Source organism: Cavia porcellus, unplaced genomic scaffold (genome assembly GCF_034190915.1).
Source record: "Cavia porcellus strain 051 isolate PalLab524CR breed Dunkin Hartley unplaced genomic scaffold, mCavPor4.1 scaffold_12, whole genome shotgun sequence".
In the NCBI taxonomy this organism is placed as follows: Eukaryota; Metazoa; Chordata; class Mammalia; order Rodentia; family Caviidae; genus Cavia; species Cavia porcellus.
Window position 1 is genome coordinate 57683052 of NW_026947495.1, and position 16482 is coordinate 57699533.

The 16482-nt window shown below is 41.2% G+C and overlaps 1 protein-coding gene across 1 annotated transcript; it reads left to right on the top strand.

The window, feature by feature from the left end:
• Positions 1-1782: 1782 nt before the first annotated feature.
• Positions 1783-15297, top strand: Klhl41 (kelch like family member 41). The gene is made up of 6 exons (XM_003478650.4): positions 1783-2980; positions 7101-7258; positions 7382-7489; positions 10810-10995; positions 12375-12521; positions 14961-15297. Exons 1-6 carry the CDS (start codon positions 1871-1873, stop codon positions 15070-15072), a joined length of 1821 nt encoding a protein of 606 aa, XP_003478698.2. The 5' UTR covers positions 1783-1870; the 3' UTR covers positions 15073-15297.
• The last annotated feature ends 1185 nt before the right edge of the window (positions 15298-16482 follow it).

Below are 16482 nucleotides of genomic sequence, written 5' to 3' on the forward strand. Positions count from 1 at the left end.
TGACAGTACCATTGACTTTACTGTGATGTAAAATAAAAGAAAAACTTTTACTCATTAAGAGAGACCTTGAAGTTTTAAAATATGTAATTCCCTGATTGGGGCATTCATTCATTCAACAAATATTTATGAAGCACTCACATAGCCTATGAACTATAGCACTGAACAGCTTGAAGAGAAAGAATCCCTGACTTTGTGGAACTTCTGTTATTGTGGATATGGTTCATAATACTTCCCTCCCGCTCAAAAAAAAAAATACGCTGGCTTGGTGTGGTGGTGCACACCTGTAATGCTAACACTTGGAAAGCCGAGGTAGGAGGACTGCCTTCAATTCAAGGCCAGCCTGAATTACATAGAAAGACCCTGTCTCAAAGAAACCAAAACAAAATAAATGAAATTACAGTATTTCTGCAGTGCTACTGAAAAAATGATCACATAATAAACTTTCATAAAATACATATTACCGGGCTGGGGATATAACTTAGCAGCACAGCATCTGCCTGGCAAGCATGAGGTCATGAGTTCAAGTACAAAAAAAAAAAAAAACCAAAATATATATATATATATATATATATATATATATATGTAGAAGAGCAGCTCTTTCAAATTATTTCCACATTCCATAATCCTCAACAATTCATTATGATCCCCATTATATGTAATTAAATAGAAAAGGCCTGTTTTCCAAATTGTATGGCTGATATAGCACCTCATCCTGATTTTGTTGGTTTCTAATAACATTATTCTCGTGAGGTTGCTTCTGTCTTTAACTTTTTGAAGAACATAAAATTACAAAATATCTTAGTAATCAGTTTTGTATGTCTGTAGTCTTTTTCTTCTTGGTGTTGACTTTTAACTATTCTCTGGTCTTGACTCCTTTAAATTTTTTTAACCTTTGTTTTAGTTTTTCTTATTTTTTGCCTTGTTCAACAAGGCAGGGTATAAATAAATTTTATAATTCGGTTCTAATTACAGTTTTCCTTCTTAAGAATAAAGGTAAGGGCCGGGGATTTAACTCAGCAGCCTAAGTGCCTGCTTGGCAAACTGGAGGTTGTGAGTTCGATCCTGGGTACTAAAAAAAAATAAAAGTAAATTAGGTCCCGGGGATATAGCTCAGAGGCACAAGCATCTGCCTGACAAGTACAAGGTCCTGAGTTTGACTCCCAGTCCGAAAGAAGAAAAATAAAAGTAATTTAGAATGTTTTAGGAAATTAGCAGTTTCTCTGCATTTATTTTCACTTCTGATGAGGTATCATTTCAAAGGTTTGATGAGAGTATAATTATAATGTATAAGTAAATATCTAAGTTTTCTACTTCGAAGAGAAAATTATATCCCACTGTTTGGAGTAAAAGGTAAAACTTGTGAAACTGTTTTTGGAAAGGTGATGCTGCTTATGAGAAGTCAAATGAACTCACCTCACACTCTTGGCTTTTGCATCATTAATTCAGGGAGCCAAGTAGTTTACCACTGGACAGGTTTTAGAAGAGTGACTCATTTTTACGATGCATTTTCCTGTTAGTTCAATAGACATTTTTCTCATAGCGGCCTTTAGAAGCATATCTGCTAGTATTTCATGTGTCTTAGAGCTTCCCACATCACTTAACTGTCCTGTTTCTTAGCTGTTCCCTTAGTGATTGAAAGTTCCAGTTGTTACTTTCAATCTGTAGCAGCTGCAAGAACAACTCTTCTTTCCATACCAGCTCTCCTAAATTCCCGTTGTTCGCGTTGGTATCTATATTTAGCTGGTGGGATTAAATTACACAGGCTCCAAGCTGGGCCAAGCACACGGATCTGCCTTTTTACAGCTAGACCCGTGTGCTGCAAGGAGCTAAGGCCCTCAGTGTCCCCTTCCTCACCCAGGTCACCCCCAGAATGGATTCCCAGCGGGAACTTGCCGAGGAACTGCGGCTTTACCAATCCACCCTTCTCCAGGACGGTCTCAAAGATCTCCTGGATGAGAAGAAATTCATCGACTGCACCCTAAAAGCGGGTGACAAAAGTCTTCCCTGCCACAGATTGATTCTGTCAGCCTGCAGTCCTTACTTCCGAGAGTATTTCTTGTCCGACATAGCCGAGGAGAAGAAAAAGGAGATGGTACTGGACAACGTGGACCCCGCAGTGCTGGACCTGATCCTCAGATACCTGTACTCCGCCAGCATCGACCTCAACGACGGCAACGTGCAGGACATCTTCGCCCTGGCCAGCCGCTTTCAGATCCCCTCGGTGTTCACGGTGTGCGTCTCCTACCTGCAGAAGAGGCTGGCTCCGGGCAACTGCCTGGCCATCCTGCGGCTCGGCCTCCTGCTGGACTGCCCGAGACTCGCCCTCTCGGCCCGGGAGTTCGTGTCCGACCGCTTCCCGCAGATCTGCAAGGAGGAGGACTTCATGCAGCTGTCTCCGCAGGAGCTGATCTCCGTCATCTCCCACGACGGCCTCAACGTGGAGAAGGAAGAGGCGGTGTTCGAGGCGGTGATGAAGTGGGTGCGCACGGACAAGGACGGCAGGGCCAAGCACCTGGCCGAGGTGTTCGACTGCATCCGGTTCCGCCTCATGGCCGAGAAGTACTTTAAAGACCACGTGGAGAAAGAGGAGCTCGTTAAGAGCAACCCAGAACTGCAGAAGAAGATCAAGGTTTTGAAGGACGCTTTTGCAGGGAAGCTCCCCGAGCCCAGCCGCGCGGCCGAGAAGCCGGGGGCCGGCGAGGTGAACGGGGACGTGGGCGACGAGGACCTGCTGCCCGGCTACCTGAACGACATCCCGCGGCACGGCATGTTCGTCAAGGACCTCATCCTGCTGGTGAACGACTCGGCCGCCGTGGCCTACGACCCCGCCGAGAACGAGTGCTACCTGGCGGCGCTGGCCGAGCAGATCCCGCGGAACCACTCCAGCGTGGTCACCCAGCAGAACCAGGTCTACGTGGTGGGGGGACTCTACGTGGACGAGGAGAACAAGGACCAGCCCCTGCAGTCCTACTTCTTCCAGGTGAGGAGGCCTGCGTGGCCAGAAGGGGAAGGAGGTCAGTTACTCCAGCTGCTGGCCTTTTACTGACCCCCCGAGGCCCGCTGCAGTCCTCTGGGCTGGTGCTGGTGAGCGGGACACACGTCGTTTGGGTGCTTGTCAGTACTTAGTAAAAGGTTTGGTGAAGACTGAGGTCCTGTTTAATAGGTAACTCGTGACTCAAGATTTTCTTTGTACTCCTTTGCCCAGGATATCATGTTTATTCAGTAGTTGATTGTATCCTTCAAAGCCTGATATTTTAGTAAAATCTAATCTTGTACACCCTAAACTGAAAATAGATTGTCTGTATCTAACTCAAATTATCTCTTCCCCAGATCAAAGTACTATACACATTACAAAAAGGGAATAATTGGCTGATTTTCTAGTCTTTTCCAAGTTTCCTTCTTTTTCCTTAGTTTGAAGTTCTTGGAAGTAGCATTTCATCTCTTACTTATGGTTTCTGCCTAAAATATAATTTTGTTGAAAATGAAAAGAGCATGTGCATGTATTCTGTACACTTGCAGAAAATCTGCACAAGTGTCACCAACTTGACTTTATTATATTTGGAGGTTTTGGTTTATACTGTCACATTTATTTGGCTCAGAGGTATAGTTAGACATGTTTTTGTGACCTACAGGCACTTCCAGGGAAACAAATCATCCTTTGGAGTTTGAAGGGCATGTGCTTCATAGTCTCATTGTATTCATCTCTGAAGAAATGATGCCTTAATCTTTACAATACTTCCTAATTTAGCAGTGGCACAGAAGGTTTTGTTTAGGTCATGGCTAATGTGGCCTGCAGCTGAGGGGGACTTGAGATGAAAAGGCCAAGGATAGGCAAGTGCAGAATGTCACACCACAGTCACAGCAGGCTCTCAGAGTGTACCACACCGCACAGTCACAAAACACTACCTTTAACCAATCTCTTCTCAGCTTTTTAAAATTTTATTTTATTTTCAAATCAATTTTTATTTCAAAGAGAAAAAAGAAAACAAAATTTCAAAGTGTCTCATCTTGAAAAATGTTGTAATACATATAAATCATGCTTCTTAATTTTCAAATTCCACTGAAAAATGTCATTAACTATTTGAATTTGTCATTAAGAAAAGTTCCTAAGCCCTAAATTTTTTGGATAAACTCTAGAAAGAGGAAATTAAAAAGAAAACAAAAACAGAACAAATTCATTTAAAAAAAAAAAACTATCCATATATTCAGTAAGTAAAACTATCAAAATACAGAAAGACAATAGATAGAAATCATAAATAGTTATAACCATAGAATAATGTTTGAAAACTCCTAGAGTTTTAAATTCCATCTTACATTTGATTTATATAGCCGGAACACTGTCCTTTTGCTTATATTTTATGATCTTCCATCCTATTAGTCCCTTTACTTTTATTGATATGGCTTCTTATTTCTGGCTCAAAAATTCTGCTCGCAGTTGTTTGAAGCTACTAAAGCCATTATACAAAGTTGGGTGGCCAACTCCCTGTCAAAAACAGTGGAACAAGATGCAGGGATAAAAACATCTGACTGTGAAGAGGGTTGTGACTCACTAGGAAATATTTATATGAGGGCTGGGAATTCAGCTTAGTGGTAGAGTGCTTGCCACCACGCATTAGGGCCTGAGTTTGATCATCAGCCCTGGGGCGGAGGGGACTGTAGAAGAATTTTGAGTTTTATATTTTCCTGTTGGTCACCTGTGTTTAAAATGCATTACTGGGGTTGGGGATTTAGCTCAGCGGCATAAGCACCTGCCTTGCAAGCAGGCAGTCATAAGTTCGATCCCCGGTACCGATAAAAATGAAAAAGACAAAAAAAATTTTTTTAAAAATGCATTACTTTAGGAATAACTTGATCTTTGACTATATGCTATAAATCGATGATGAGCATGTCTTGCTTTAGTAACAGGGGTTTGGTTTTTTCCTCCACAGAATTAACAAAACAGCACCTGGTTCTACAGTAATCTATGTCCAAATCCTATTTAACAATAAGGAAATGGGGCCTGGGATTTAGCTCAGCGGCATAAGCACCTGCCTTGCAAGCAGGCAGTTATGAGTTTGATACCTAGTACCAAAAAAAAAAAAAAAAAAAAAAAAAAACACAGAAAGTAGAACCTGGATGTTTATTTGTTTTTTTTTTTTGTTTTGTTTTGTTTTTTGTTTTTATCGGTACCAGGGATCAAACTCACGACTGCCTGCTTGCAAGGCAGGCGCTTATGCCGCTGAGCTAAATCCCCAGCCTGAACCTGGATGTTTAAACTTAAATGGCTTGACAGCTCATCTGCAAAAGACCCCAGCAGAAGCCACTTTACTCTGACCAGCAGTAGAAAGTGCCCAGGGGCAGAGATGGGCCACAGTACCATGGGAATGGAACCATCAAATGTGGGGCCATGACAGAGCCAGTTCCATTTTTAAAAACAAACTATAACTTTAGATAGCTTGGACTTGAACATCACCAAAAAGCTTTGAGCAAATTTGAGCAAATTATTTAAGCATTCTGTGCATCAGTTTTCAAATCTAGGCCAGGTGTGGTCTGCACCTAATAATCCTAACACTCAAGAAGGCTGAGGCAGAAGGATGGGAGTTTGAGCCCACATTGGATGACATGGCAAAACCTTGTCTTAACTGCCTGTCCTGGAGACTAAGTGAGATTACCTGTCTAAAGCATTTTGCACAAAGCCTATACATGTTTATACACACGGCCAAAGCTCTATACATGTTTAGTATTATTTACACTATGTTATGTACCACTTTTTTTTCAGTGCTGGGGATGGATCCTAGGGTCTCACATGTGCTTAGCAAGGCCTCTACCACTGAGTGCTATCCCCAGCTCTGTATCACTTTTATTTTATTTTACTTTATTTATATTTTTGGTTTTTAGAGACAGTCTTGCTATGTAGTGCAGGTTGGCTTTGAATTCACAGCAATCTTTCTGCTGCAGCCTCCAGAGTGCTGTGATTACAGGTGTCTGCCACCAAGTCCAGCTCTGTACCACTTTTTAAATCAAAGAATGTTTTCAAAAACAAAAACAGCTAAATGTTCAGGTTATCAAATTGCAAAGCTAACAGTGTACACAAGGGTTTAAACACCACCTGTCCCCCTGGTGCTTCGCTTAACTGAGGTTACAGACCAGGATCTCGGCTTCCACACACCCCATCCCTGTCAGCGTCCTTCCCGATTCCCAGCTATGCTTGGTATTCAGTGAGTCTGCGTTTTAGATATTTTTCTTCTGCTACCTACGAGTGGCACCAGAGAGAACAAATCTGCAGCTACACTTAGAAAATTGTTGTTTCTTAGTGTCTTAAAATGCAAAGTGAAACTGTAAGGTGACAAACAGTGGGTGCTTCTGGATGCAGAATCCCCACCCCTGCCTCGGCACAGCAGGGCCACTGCAAACTTGCAGCAGTGCCCACAACAGAACCCAGCTACTTCCTGCTTAGCAAAATCAACTAGAGGGAAGTGATTTCAACGAATACCCCTACAAGACTAAAACAATGCCACTAACACCTGCCTATTGCAAAATAACAAAGCAAAACAGAGGGAAACTAAAAATGTGGAAAAGAGAAAAGGGATTGCCTGACATCCCAGTTGTCTGTGGCTTGAGCGACAGGTCCAGCTGTCCCGGGTGCTGCCGTGGAGACCGTGTTAAATATAGCATCCAGGGCTCATTCACACGCTGTGTCCCTTGGCCGTGATGACCTCTTTCCCCAGTGTCCTCAAAGTATTTTATTATTATAACTCTTAATACATATTATGTATTAATTAATAGTATTGTTAGTGATCAAAATGATTGATTCCTTGTTTTGAATCTGAACAAGACAACAAGGAACAAAATAAGTTTAACCTCTGGTCATTCTATTTTACTCTCTCCCTTCCTGAAGTCTTGAAGATTTTCTTAAATTTTAGAGGGCCAGCTAGATTTTTCTCACTCTTTTTGGTAATTCTGAGCAATAATATAATGCTCTGGGGGTGTAGTTTAATTTGAGAGATTTTGACTATTGCAATGAGTTAAAAGCCACATTTAAAGTATAGCATACTTTTTGGTACCTTTGTAAGTTTTTCCTGTCAACCTCCACAATCCCTCCTATGTGTATTTCTTTTCAGCTTGATAACATAGCATCTGAGTGGGTTGGACTTCCACCTCTGCCTTCAGCCAGGTGTCTCTTCGGTCTGGGAGAGGTAGATGACAAAATCTATGTAGTTGCAGGCAAAGACCTTCAAACAGAGGCTTCGCTGGACTCAGTATTGTGCTATGATCCCGGGTGAGTTGGCAGGACATTCCCGTCCCCTAAGCAGTCAGGATATGATTGCCTACAACACAGTCATGTTTTCAGAACCTGTATATTTTTATACTGAAAATATAATTCTTTCATATCTAATTTTAGGGCTGCAAAATGGAACGAAGTAAAACATCTCCCTATCAAAGTATATGGCCATAATGTGATTTCACATAATGGGATGATATATTGTCTAGGTGGAAAGACAGATGACAAGTAAGTACTTTGAAATTTCCTTGTGATTTACATTCAAGTCATTTTTATTATGAGGCTTTTTTCTTTTCACTAAAGTCTATACTGAAGTAGGAGTTGGATCTCATTCATCATATGTTAGGGGTAAGATTTCCAAATAAAATTCTGAAAAGTTACTGGGAGATACACATGATTTCCAAAGGAAAAGAATTAAATTTAAATATTGTTAAAGTAATCATGTAGATCCCCAGCACACTGCTAGGAATAGGAATAATACCACATGAAATCTAACCAGTGACAGCAGAAGAACAGCTCCCGAAGGTGTGACAGAGACTTATTTAGCTGGTTTATAACTGTAGTTTACTACATTAAACTAAAGGGCTTTCTTATTCTTTAGCCATAGCAGATAAAAATTGAAATGCAGTGAAACATGTATTTAAAATGTATCTACTAAAACACCGTGCATAGAAAATACTATAAATACTTTGCATTCATAAGAGAGATTTTAGAAAATTCAGTTTGAAACTGAAAAAAGCATGGTGATTGAAAAGAAGGCTGTTAGTCTTCTGGACTGTGTCACTTCTTTACTCCTTGGCAAAAGTGATGTCCGAAACAGGCACTGTGTGTCCACAGTAGGTGCCTGACATCCCCTGACATCCCCTGTTCTCCCCCAGAGCCAGTCTCTTCACGAGAAAACGAGAATGAAGTTTCCTGTATCCACTTAACTTAAGTTCAGAGCACTTCTATGGGAAGAGGTAGTTAGTAGAGAGATATCACAGCTTGGAGAGAGGAAATGCGAGTCCAGAGTGCTCCAGAAATCAGTCTAGTTAGCCTGTTGGATAAATGAGCACTTGTAAACTGAGTCCAATGGCATATGCCTGGAATCCCAACTTCTGGGAGGCTGAGGCAAGAGGGTAACAAGTCTAATTCTAGGCTCAGCAACTCAGTGACTTAGAGAGAATTACCTCAAGATTTAAAGAAAAGGGCGAGAGACGTAGCTTAGTATGAAGGCCCTGGATCAGTCCCCAGTACCACAGGACTCCTGCTCCAGACAAGTCACTTTCAGTTTCCACGGTAAGAACTAATCTCTGCCCCTGAAAACTCCACCCGACTGGCTTTGTTACCATTTGCTGTGTAATGAATACAGACAGCCAGTCCTGGAAAAGGAGATTAAAATATGAATTGTAAAGGCGTACTCTGGCACGGTGGCATATGCCTGCAGTCCCAGCTATGTGGGAGGATGTCACAGGAGGAACACTTGAGCTCAGGAGTTTGCAACCAGCCTGGACAACATAGTGACACCCATCTCAAAAGCAAAACAAAACAGAAAACACCAAGAACAGAAAGAATTAGAAGGACGTGATAAATATAGCAGAGAAAGGTGACTTTCAGAGCAATGGTTTTTATACAACATATCCATATTCTCTCTTAGTCACTGATATTTCCATCAAATGAAATTTTTTAATCTTTTTCTCCAATCGCATTTTACTGGTACATTTTAGGTAAACGTAATTGATCACACTCATCATAGGCAATTTGCACCTGTATGTGATATAACTTATTTCTTTCTTTTCCCATGCCCCATCTCCCTCCCCTATTTACAAAAGCTTTGTTTCCATTTTTTCTTTCCTCATTTTTTACCTTTCCCTTCTTTCCTTTTCCCCTCCCCCTTTCCTTTGAAGAATTCTTCCAATTAAGTGAATATTTAAAAGGAAGATATATTACAGACTCACCCAGTGCCAAATCCTATTTTGGGCCTTTGCCTGTGCAAATGGAATGAATAAAATCTATTAAGCTGACTTTTGGAACATTGGAACTCTGCCAAATGATTTAAATTATTTCCTTCAAGCAGCACTAGGAAACTTGATATGTTAGTAGGAAGCATACAGGTCTTGTCACAGGGATGTATTAATCTTGAGAATCTAATTTCCAGGACAACACTGGTTGACAAAGGTCAAAGTCAAGAATTTTGAAATGAGTCACTATCTAAAGGCTAAGTCTAGGGACCAGGGACATAGCTCAGTGGTACAGCGCCTCCCTGGCAAGGGAAAGGTCCTGAGTTTGATTCCTGGTATCCAAATAAATAAATAAATAAAAGCAAAGTCTGAGGGCAGAGGATGTAACTCAGTGGTAGGAAAATAAAATAAAAGCATAATTTACTGTTAGCACTAATGAATTCTAAGAACATGGTTTTATATTATACTCTTATCAAGTTTTCCAGGGATACTCTATATTACCATTCCTGCTGCTGAGACACAATACCCAAACATCCACAATACAGGAGGAAATGTCTAACATGGCTCACAGTTGGGGGGATTAAGTCCCTGGTTGGCTGGCCCGAAGGCAGAAACATCCAGTAGAATGGTGAGGGGCAGTGACGTTGCTTAGTTCCTGGTGGCTGGGAAGCAGAACTGGAGGTCAGTGGGAGCCAGGAAATGGACCAGGCACTGTATTTTAGAGATGATTGAAATAATGGTGATTGTTTACATTAAAAATTTACTGGGCTACAAAGTGAGTTCAAGTCCAGGCTTAAGTGCATAGTGAGAACTTGTCTCAAAAAGACAAAAAAAGAAAAAAAGAAATAAGTATGTTCAAAGTGAGGGGTATTTGAGAGGAATTAATGGCCATGTGTCTTTTACTGTATTAGAATTTTAAGAACTTAGTTTTTGAGACAGAATCTCACTACGTACCTCAGACCGGCCTTAAGCTCACTTTGTAATCCAGGCTGGTGTTGAACTTCCAATGAACCTCCTGCATCCTGAGTGCTGAGATTACAGGCATGTGCCACCACACCCAGCTAAATTTTTAAGAATTTAAACATCCACTATGTTTTCCCATCATATCTCATACAATACTCAAAGTCCCTGCCTCCATGACTCTTCCAGGAGTGTGCTCTGCCAACTCCCTGCACAGAGCCCAGAGCCAGTCAGGTTGACACTTTTCGCCGTGAGTACCATCAAATATTAGAAAAAATGTTTCTACTCCAGATATCCGTTCTTTTTTAAGAGAAAAAAACTATTCTTCCAGAAAAATTGGGAAAGAAGTTTTTGGTGTTTTGGCATTACTAAATATATCCAGTGACTTAATTAATCATTGGGAATTCTGGACTTTAATCATTCAGTTATGGATCATTTAAGGAACCATAAAAAAATACACTAAGAATGAATTAGACGAGTTCAAGTTTTTCTGCTAGCATTTAGTATATAAAACTGTCCTCACTCATCAGCTCCGGATAGTCTCAGATTTCTTACAGGGAAGTACTACTGTGAGATTGAACTATTAAAACCAAGTTGCTTTTAAAAAACAAGATGGTAAGTGGAGGACTTGTCGTCTTCTGTTTACAGAAAGTGCACAAACAGGGTGTTTATTTACAACCCCAAGAAGGGAGACTGGAAGGACCTGGCGCCCATGAAAACCCCACGCTCCATGTTCGGCGTGGCTGTGCACAAAGGCAAGGTGGTGATTGCAGGCGGGGTCACCGAGGATGGGCTTTCCGCCTCCGTGGAAGCTTTTGACCTCAAAACCAATAAGTAAGTTGTCTTGCAACAGCCCCTGAATCACCATACTTTGTAATTTGGAGAGATATTAAGTTTTCTAACCAAGACAAGGGGAAGAGGAAGTGTTTTCATCAGGGATTCTTCTATGTCACTGCTGTAAAATTCCCAACATTTGGGCACTATGTGTATTTGTAATTTGGAACCTATGACTTCCAAGGTATGGTGGTTACACGTTTCCTGCACCTACTTCACTTACTGACCTAACTTCATGGGTACAGGTCTCTAACAGTTACTTAATTTCAAATATGTAGTTTATTTAAGGATGAAGAGATCTTTAAATGACTGACATCTGTAAAGTGTGAATGTTTCAGAAGCTTAATTTCTTTGTGTTCTTTGTAATTCTCTTTGAAATTTTTTCTTATTTTCTAGAATTTTTATTTGTTTTTGTTTCTTTTTTTTTCCTACTGGGGATAGAACTCACTACCTCATGCCTGCCAGGCAGGCGCTTGTGCTGCTGAGCTATATCCCTGGCTAGAATTTTTATTTTAAAACTTTTATTGATTTAATGTAGAAAGATACTTCACAGATATCCTTTACATAAAATCAGTCTTATAAATTTTTGAACTCATATATCATAATAAATACAGACTTGTTATATTCCTAGTTTAGCAATGAAGAAAATACAAAGCACTATTACTTATATATAAAGTATGATTTTTGGGGGGGTACCATGTAGGCCTCCTTACAAAATAGACCTTGATACCTAAAAATCACACACATAACAAAAAGCCCAAACTTTTATGAAGTAATATTTAAACAATCCTCTGGGCATAATGATGCACACATGTAATACCAACACTCTGGGAGGCTGAGACCAGAGGATTGCAAAGTTTAAGCATAGTATGGGCAATGAGACCTTGTGTCAAAATAAAGCATAAAAAGGGCCAGAGATGTAGCTCAGTGTGAATACCCTGAGTTCAATCCCCACTAACACAAAAGAAGGACTTAGGCAATTATTAAATAGCATATATTTATATATTTTTTTGGTACTGGGGATCGAACTCATAACTGTGTACTTGCAAGGCAGGCACTTATGCCACTGAGCTAAATCCCCAGCCCCAAATATCATATTATTATTAAAGACTGTATAATGTGAGTAAACACAAAGGTGTACAAAGTTAAAAGAATCAGCACACAACATTGAAAATTCTCTGTATTCTTAGTTTTATCATATCAATGGATGTTTATATTTAAATACTTTTTTAAAAAGTGATAAAATCAAACCAAAATGTAATGATTATGTCTGAATTTATGCTACCTGAATTCTTAAATTATAATTTGCTTTAATTGTTCAGTAAGTACATTTGCATGTTTCGTGTTTTCCATTGACTGGATTTTCAATACATATCTAGGTGGGAAGTGATGCCCGAGTTCCCCCAAGAGAGAAGCTCCATCAGCTTGGTCAGCCTGGCTGGGTCTCTGTACGCCATTGGTGGCTTTGCTATGATTCAGCTGGAGTCCAAAGAGTTTGCACCCACCGAAGTCAACGACATATGGAAGTAAGTGCCCCTTGCACCAATTTTTAGAGCCATGTACTAAGTCAGAACACTGACAACCAATAAACAATTTTGTAGTAAATAATAAGCCAGACTTTCCCAACATGCAAGCTACTTCCTGGTGGTACACTGAACACTGGAAGCCTGGAGGAGCCATTGTGCGAGCCACTTAGTGATCAAGTCGGGCTTCTTGTTAGCCATGAATTTGGGAAAGAATTCGCCTCAGCTTGTTTCCTAATTCCTCACATGTGAGCCTTTGCACTCCCTTCTAGCTCTAAAAGTACCATCCTCCAGGCATCCAGGAGAGCAAAGGGCCCTACCTTCTACCAGACAGTAGTTTATTTCCTAAAAAAACAGAGCTCTGAAGAAATATATAACATCTTGAACTTTCCAGGGATGAATTCATTAAATTTACTTTGAATCTAATTTAAATCATTAGGCCATGGTCTGAAGATTTAGCTCAGTGGTATAAGAACCTACCTGGCAAACTTGAGATTGTGAGTTTGATCCCTGGTACCAAAAAAAAAATCGTCAGGTCAGGTGTAGTGGCACATGTAATACCAGCAATTGGGAGGCTGAAGCAGGAGGATCTCCCTGAATTCGAGGCCAGCCTGGGCTACATAGTGAGTTCAAGGCCCGTCTGAACTATGTACTAAAACTGTCTCAAAAAAAAAAAAAAAAAAAAAAAAGGAAACAAAAAATATGAAGGTAGCAATCTATTTCATCACCCAAGTGATTCTCCCAAGTATAATACTTGCAAGTATTACTACTGAACTATTTTAGTCAAAGGAATGCTTTTTTTGTGGGGGTAGGGGGGTACATTTTATCATCGTTTCTAATGCAGTAAATGTCATATAGTGACCAAAGTGCATCTAGGGAGTCTCAGGGCAGAAGCTAGTGTTACGGAGTCACATAGTCCTGGTAGGGAGCGTAGTGTGTAGCTATCTGGACACACCCAGGATACCACGTGTCTGGCCAGTGGCCCCTACAGCCTACAGTCCAGGCACTGTGTTGTCTGCGCCTGCAGGAGGGCAATGCCAAATATCCAGGTGAACACAGGAGAGCTCATACTGCACACACACCCGAAGACCGCCATGCTCATGCCTCCTCCTCCTCTGGGCAGCTTGTGGCCCTTACCTGGACTGTTACAGTCAGTCTAGAGCCTTCCTGCCCAATATGTGGTCTGTGGAGCAGCAGCATTGGCACCTGCAGGGAGCTGCCAGGATTCTGCAGAGTCCAGACCCTACCTCTGACCTGCTGACTCAGAATCTGCATTAAACAAGATTCCTGGTTGATTTCTACACACAGCTTTGAAAGAGCATCCCTCATACTCCCCTGAAGGCAGACTCTAAGCTTGAGAACAAAAAGTGGGTACTAATTGTTTTGTGCTGTAATCACAAATCAGGAAGCCTGACAGGCTGGTAGCTGAGCCACAGCACGACCTCGTGCACTGAACAGCTTTTGCCTTTGTTGTGATAATGCAGGTAAGAAAAGGTGGCTGTAAAACAGTTCACTATTCCCTAACAAAAGCAGAGAAAAAAAGGTTTCCATGGAGCAAGAAAGACAGAAGCAATAGAAGGGGAAAGGATGACAAACTGGAAAGGTTAGGGCTCCTGGAAAACAGGAGCAGGGGATCAGAGTGAACAGGCAGTCACTGTGGACCTGAGTGTACCCCAGTTGCCTAGATGCGCTTGAATCGCAGGAGGTTAGGCCTTGACACACACCAGTGGAGCAGAACCTCTGGAGGCGGGGCCTGAGGGTCACAGTTCCCCAGCCTCAGCGGGTTCTAGTGAGCAACCCAGGCCAGAAAAAGCTGGCTGATTGATTCGGGATCTTTCTCTGTGTGCAGAAATGGTTGGGAATTGCTAGACTGGGAAGGATTTACTGCTTGGCTGTAAAATTTTGTATTTCAATACGAGTATTTTATAATTTGGGGGAATGTCTAGAGCAATGGATCTCAAAATTTGGTGCATGTAAGTCTGAGAGTCGTCCTCCAACAGAAACCAGGAGAAGTGGAATAAATTTTCCTGGCATTATCAGGTGCTGTGCTGCCTGCTGGTGTAGGAGAACAGCTGGAGTCATGACCGATGATCCCAGCAGTTCCTGCTTTGTCCACTTCCCAGGACTCACAGAGGCTGGCCGTATTCCCCCACCCCAGGGGCTGGCCTCTTGCTATCCTTCCCTGGACAGCTTGGTTCCCAGCGAAGGCCACACTTCCAGGTGTCCAGATTAAACACGCTCACTCAGTCACTCAGAGAGCGCACATCTGGAGGGGAATTCAATGTGGCTCTTCCAGGCAGTCTCCTCATCTGGATAAAAGCCAGGTTTTTTTTTTCCCCCAAAGATCCATTTTGTATGTACAGATCCACATTTGTATATAAAAGAAAAACCTATGAAAGCATCATTTTAAAAGCCACTAATTGATTTATTTTCCTCCACCAGGTATGAAGATGATAAAAAAGAATGGGCTGGGATGTTGAAAGAAATTCGCTACGCTTCAGGAGCTAGTTGCCTAGCAACACGTTTAAATCTCTTCAAACTGTCTAAGCTATAAACAAGGTGACAAAACAGCATAAGTTCAGATGTGTTTGGTTGGATAATAGGGCTTTAATTTATTCTGTCTTTTAAAAACCTGTACAGATTCATGTAGAAAGTGTTCAGTAAGTTATTGTCTAGGAGGTGAATAGAGTATCAAAACCTCAGTCATGTTTCTCTTCTGTGTCATGCTCAGAGTTTAAAACCATTTTCTAATGAGAAATTAAAGATTCAGTTGAACAAATTTTCTCTTTTGTCTCAATCAATGGAATTTAAGGTAACAATAAATTTGAGTTGTTTACTAAGCCTTTTTACTGTTGGGGTACCTCCTTCATACTTGCTTTATATAAAAATGAAACATATATATTTATTCACTTGAAAAAAATGCTTAAAATATCAAAAAGCTTTCCACATGCTTTGAATTATGGCAGAAACTTTGTACATTAAAGACTACTGCTGAGCACAGTGGCACATGCCTATAATCCCAGCATTTGAGAGGTGAGGCAAGAGGATTGCTCTGAGTTTAAGACTAGCCTGAAAAAAAATATAAGCTAGAAAAAGATATTTGGGCTGGATGTGGTGGCACACAAGTGTAATCCAAGCACTTGGGGAGGCTGAGGCAGGAGGATCACTATAAGTTCAAGGCCAGCCTGAACTGCATGGTCAAATCCTGTCTCAAAAGAGAAAAAAAAAAAAGAGAGAGATTTAAGGAATGTAATAATCATTTATTATTTATCTATACAGTCTTATTTGAAGGGGAAAAGTCTATAAGTAAAAGATAAACTCAAATGCCTTCCTGTTTTCTCCATTCCTTTTGTGACACAGGCATATTGATTTTCAAATCAAATTTACAGTTTTAAAGTTTACAGTAAGCAGTCAGCTGTGACAGCGCATGCCTATGATCCTGCCCAGTATTTGCGAGGCTGGAGCAGCAGGAAGGACTTCCAGGCCAGCTGGGGCTCCAAGGGATCTTGTCTCCAGACAAAAGCACAACAGTTAATGTATTCTTCCTGCCCTTAACTGCAGCCATGTGGCTGGTGAGTGGGGAAGCACCATCAGGAGACACATGGATCCTTTGAACTTCTGGGGCCTGGGTGCTGCGGAGGAGGGCACAGAGCTATTGGTTTAAGTGTGAGCTGTACTTCCCACAACAGGGCTACTTACTTGCTAAATTTCTGATGGCCGCTGGGATCAGAGGTCCCACACTCACTGTTTCTTCTTGGGAACAGGAAACTGACCTATCAGACTACAATCATCAGTCCAATTCTGTGTAAGTCACTTTTATTGTAGCCACAGCTACGTACAGGTATCACCTAACTCTCATAGATACATGTTTAATGTCTACTCTCAAGTTTTGAGGGTTTTTTATTAATGGGGTTCATCCTGGCAGACTGGTACTTGCACATGACATACTTTGATCATTTTCACC

Bases quoted from the DNA above. Each gene is read 5' to 3' on its own strand.
- Klhl41 (XM_003478650.4), top strand. From the start codon at position 1,871: ATGGATTCCCAGCGGGAACTTGCCGAGGAACTGCGGCTTTACCAATCC. The intron at 7,490-10,809 runs GTAAGTACTTTG...TTCTGTTTACAG, and splicing joins GGTGGAAAGACAGATGACAA to AAAGTGCACAAACAGGGTGT. The intron at 12,522-14,960 runs GTAAGTGCCCCT...TTCCTCCACCAG, and splicing joins GAAGTCAACGACATATGGAA to GTATGAAGATGATAAAAAAG.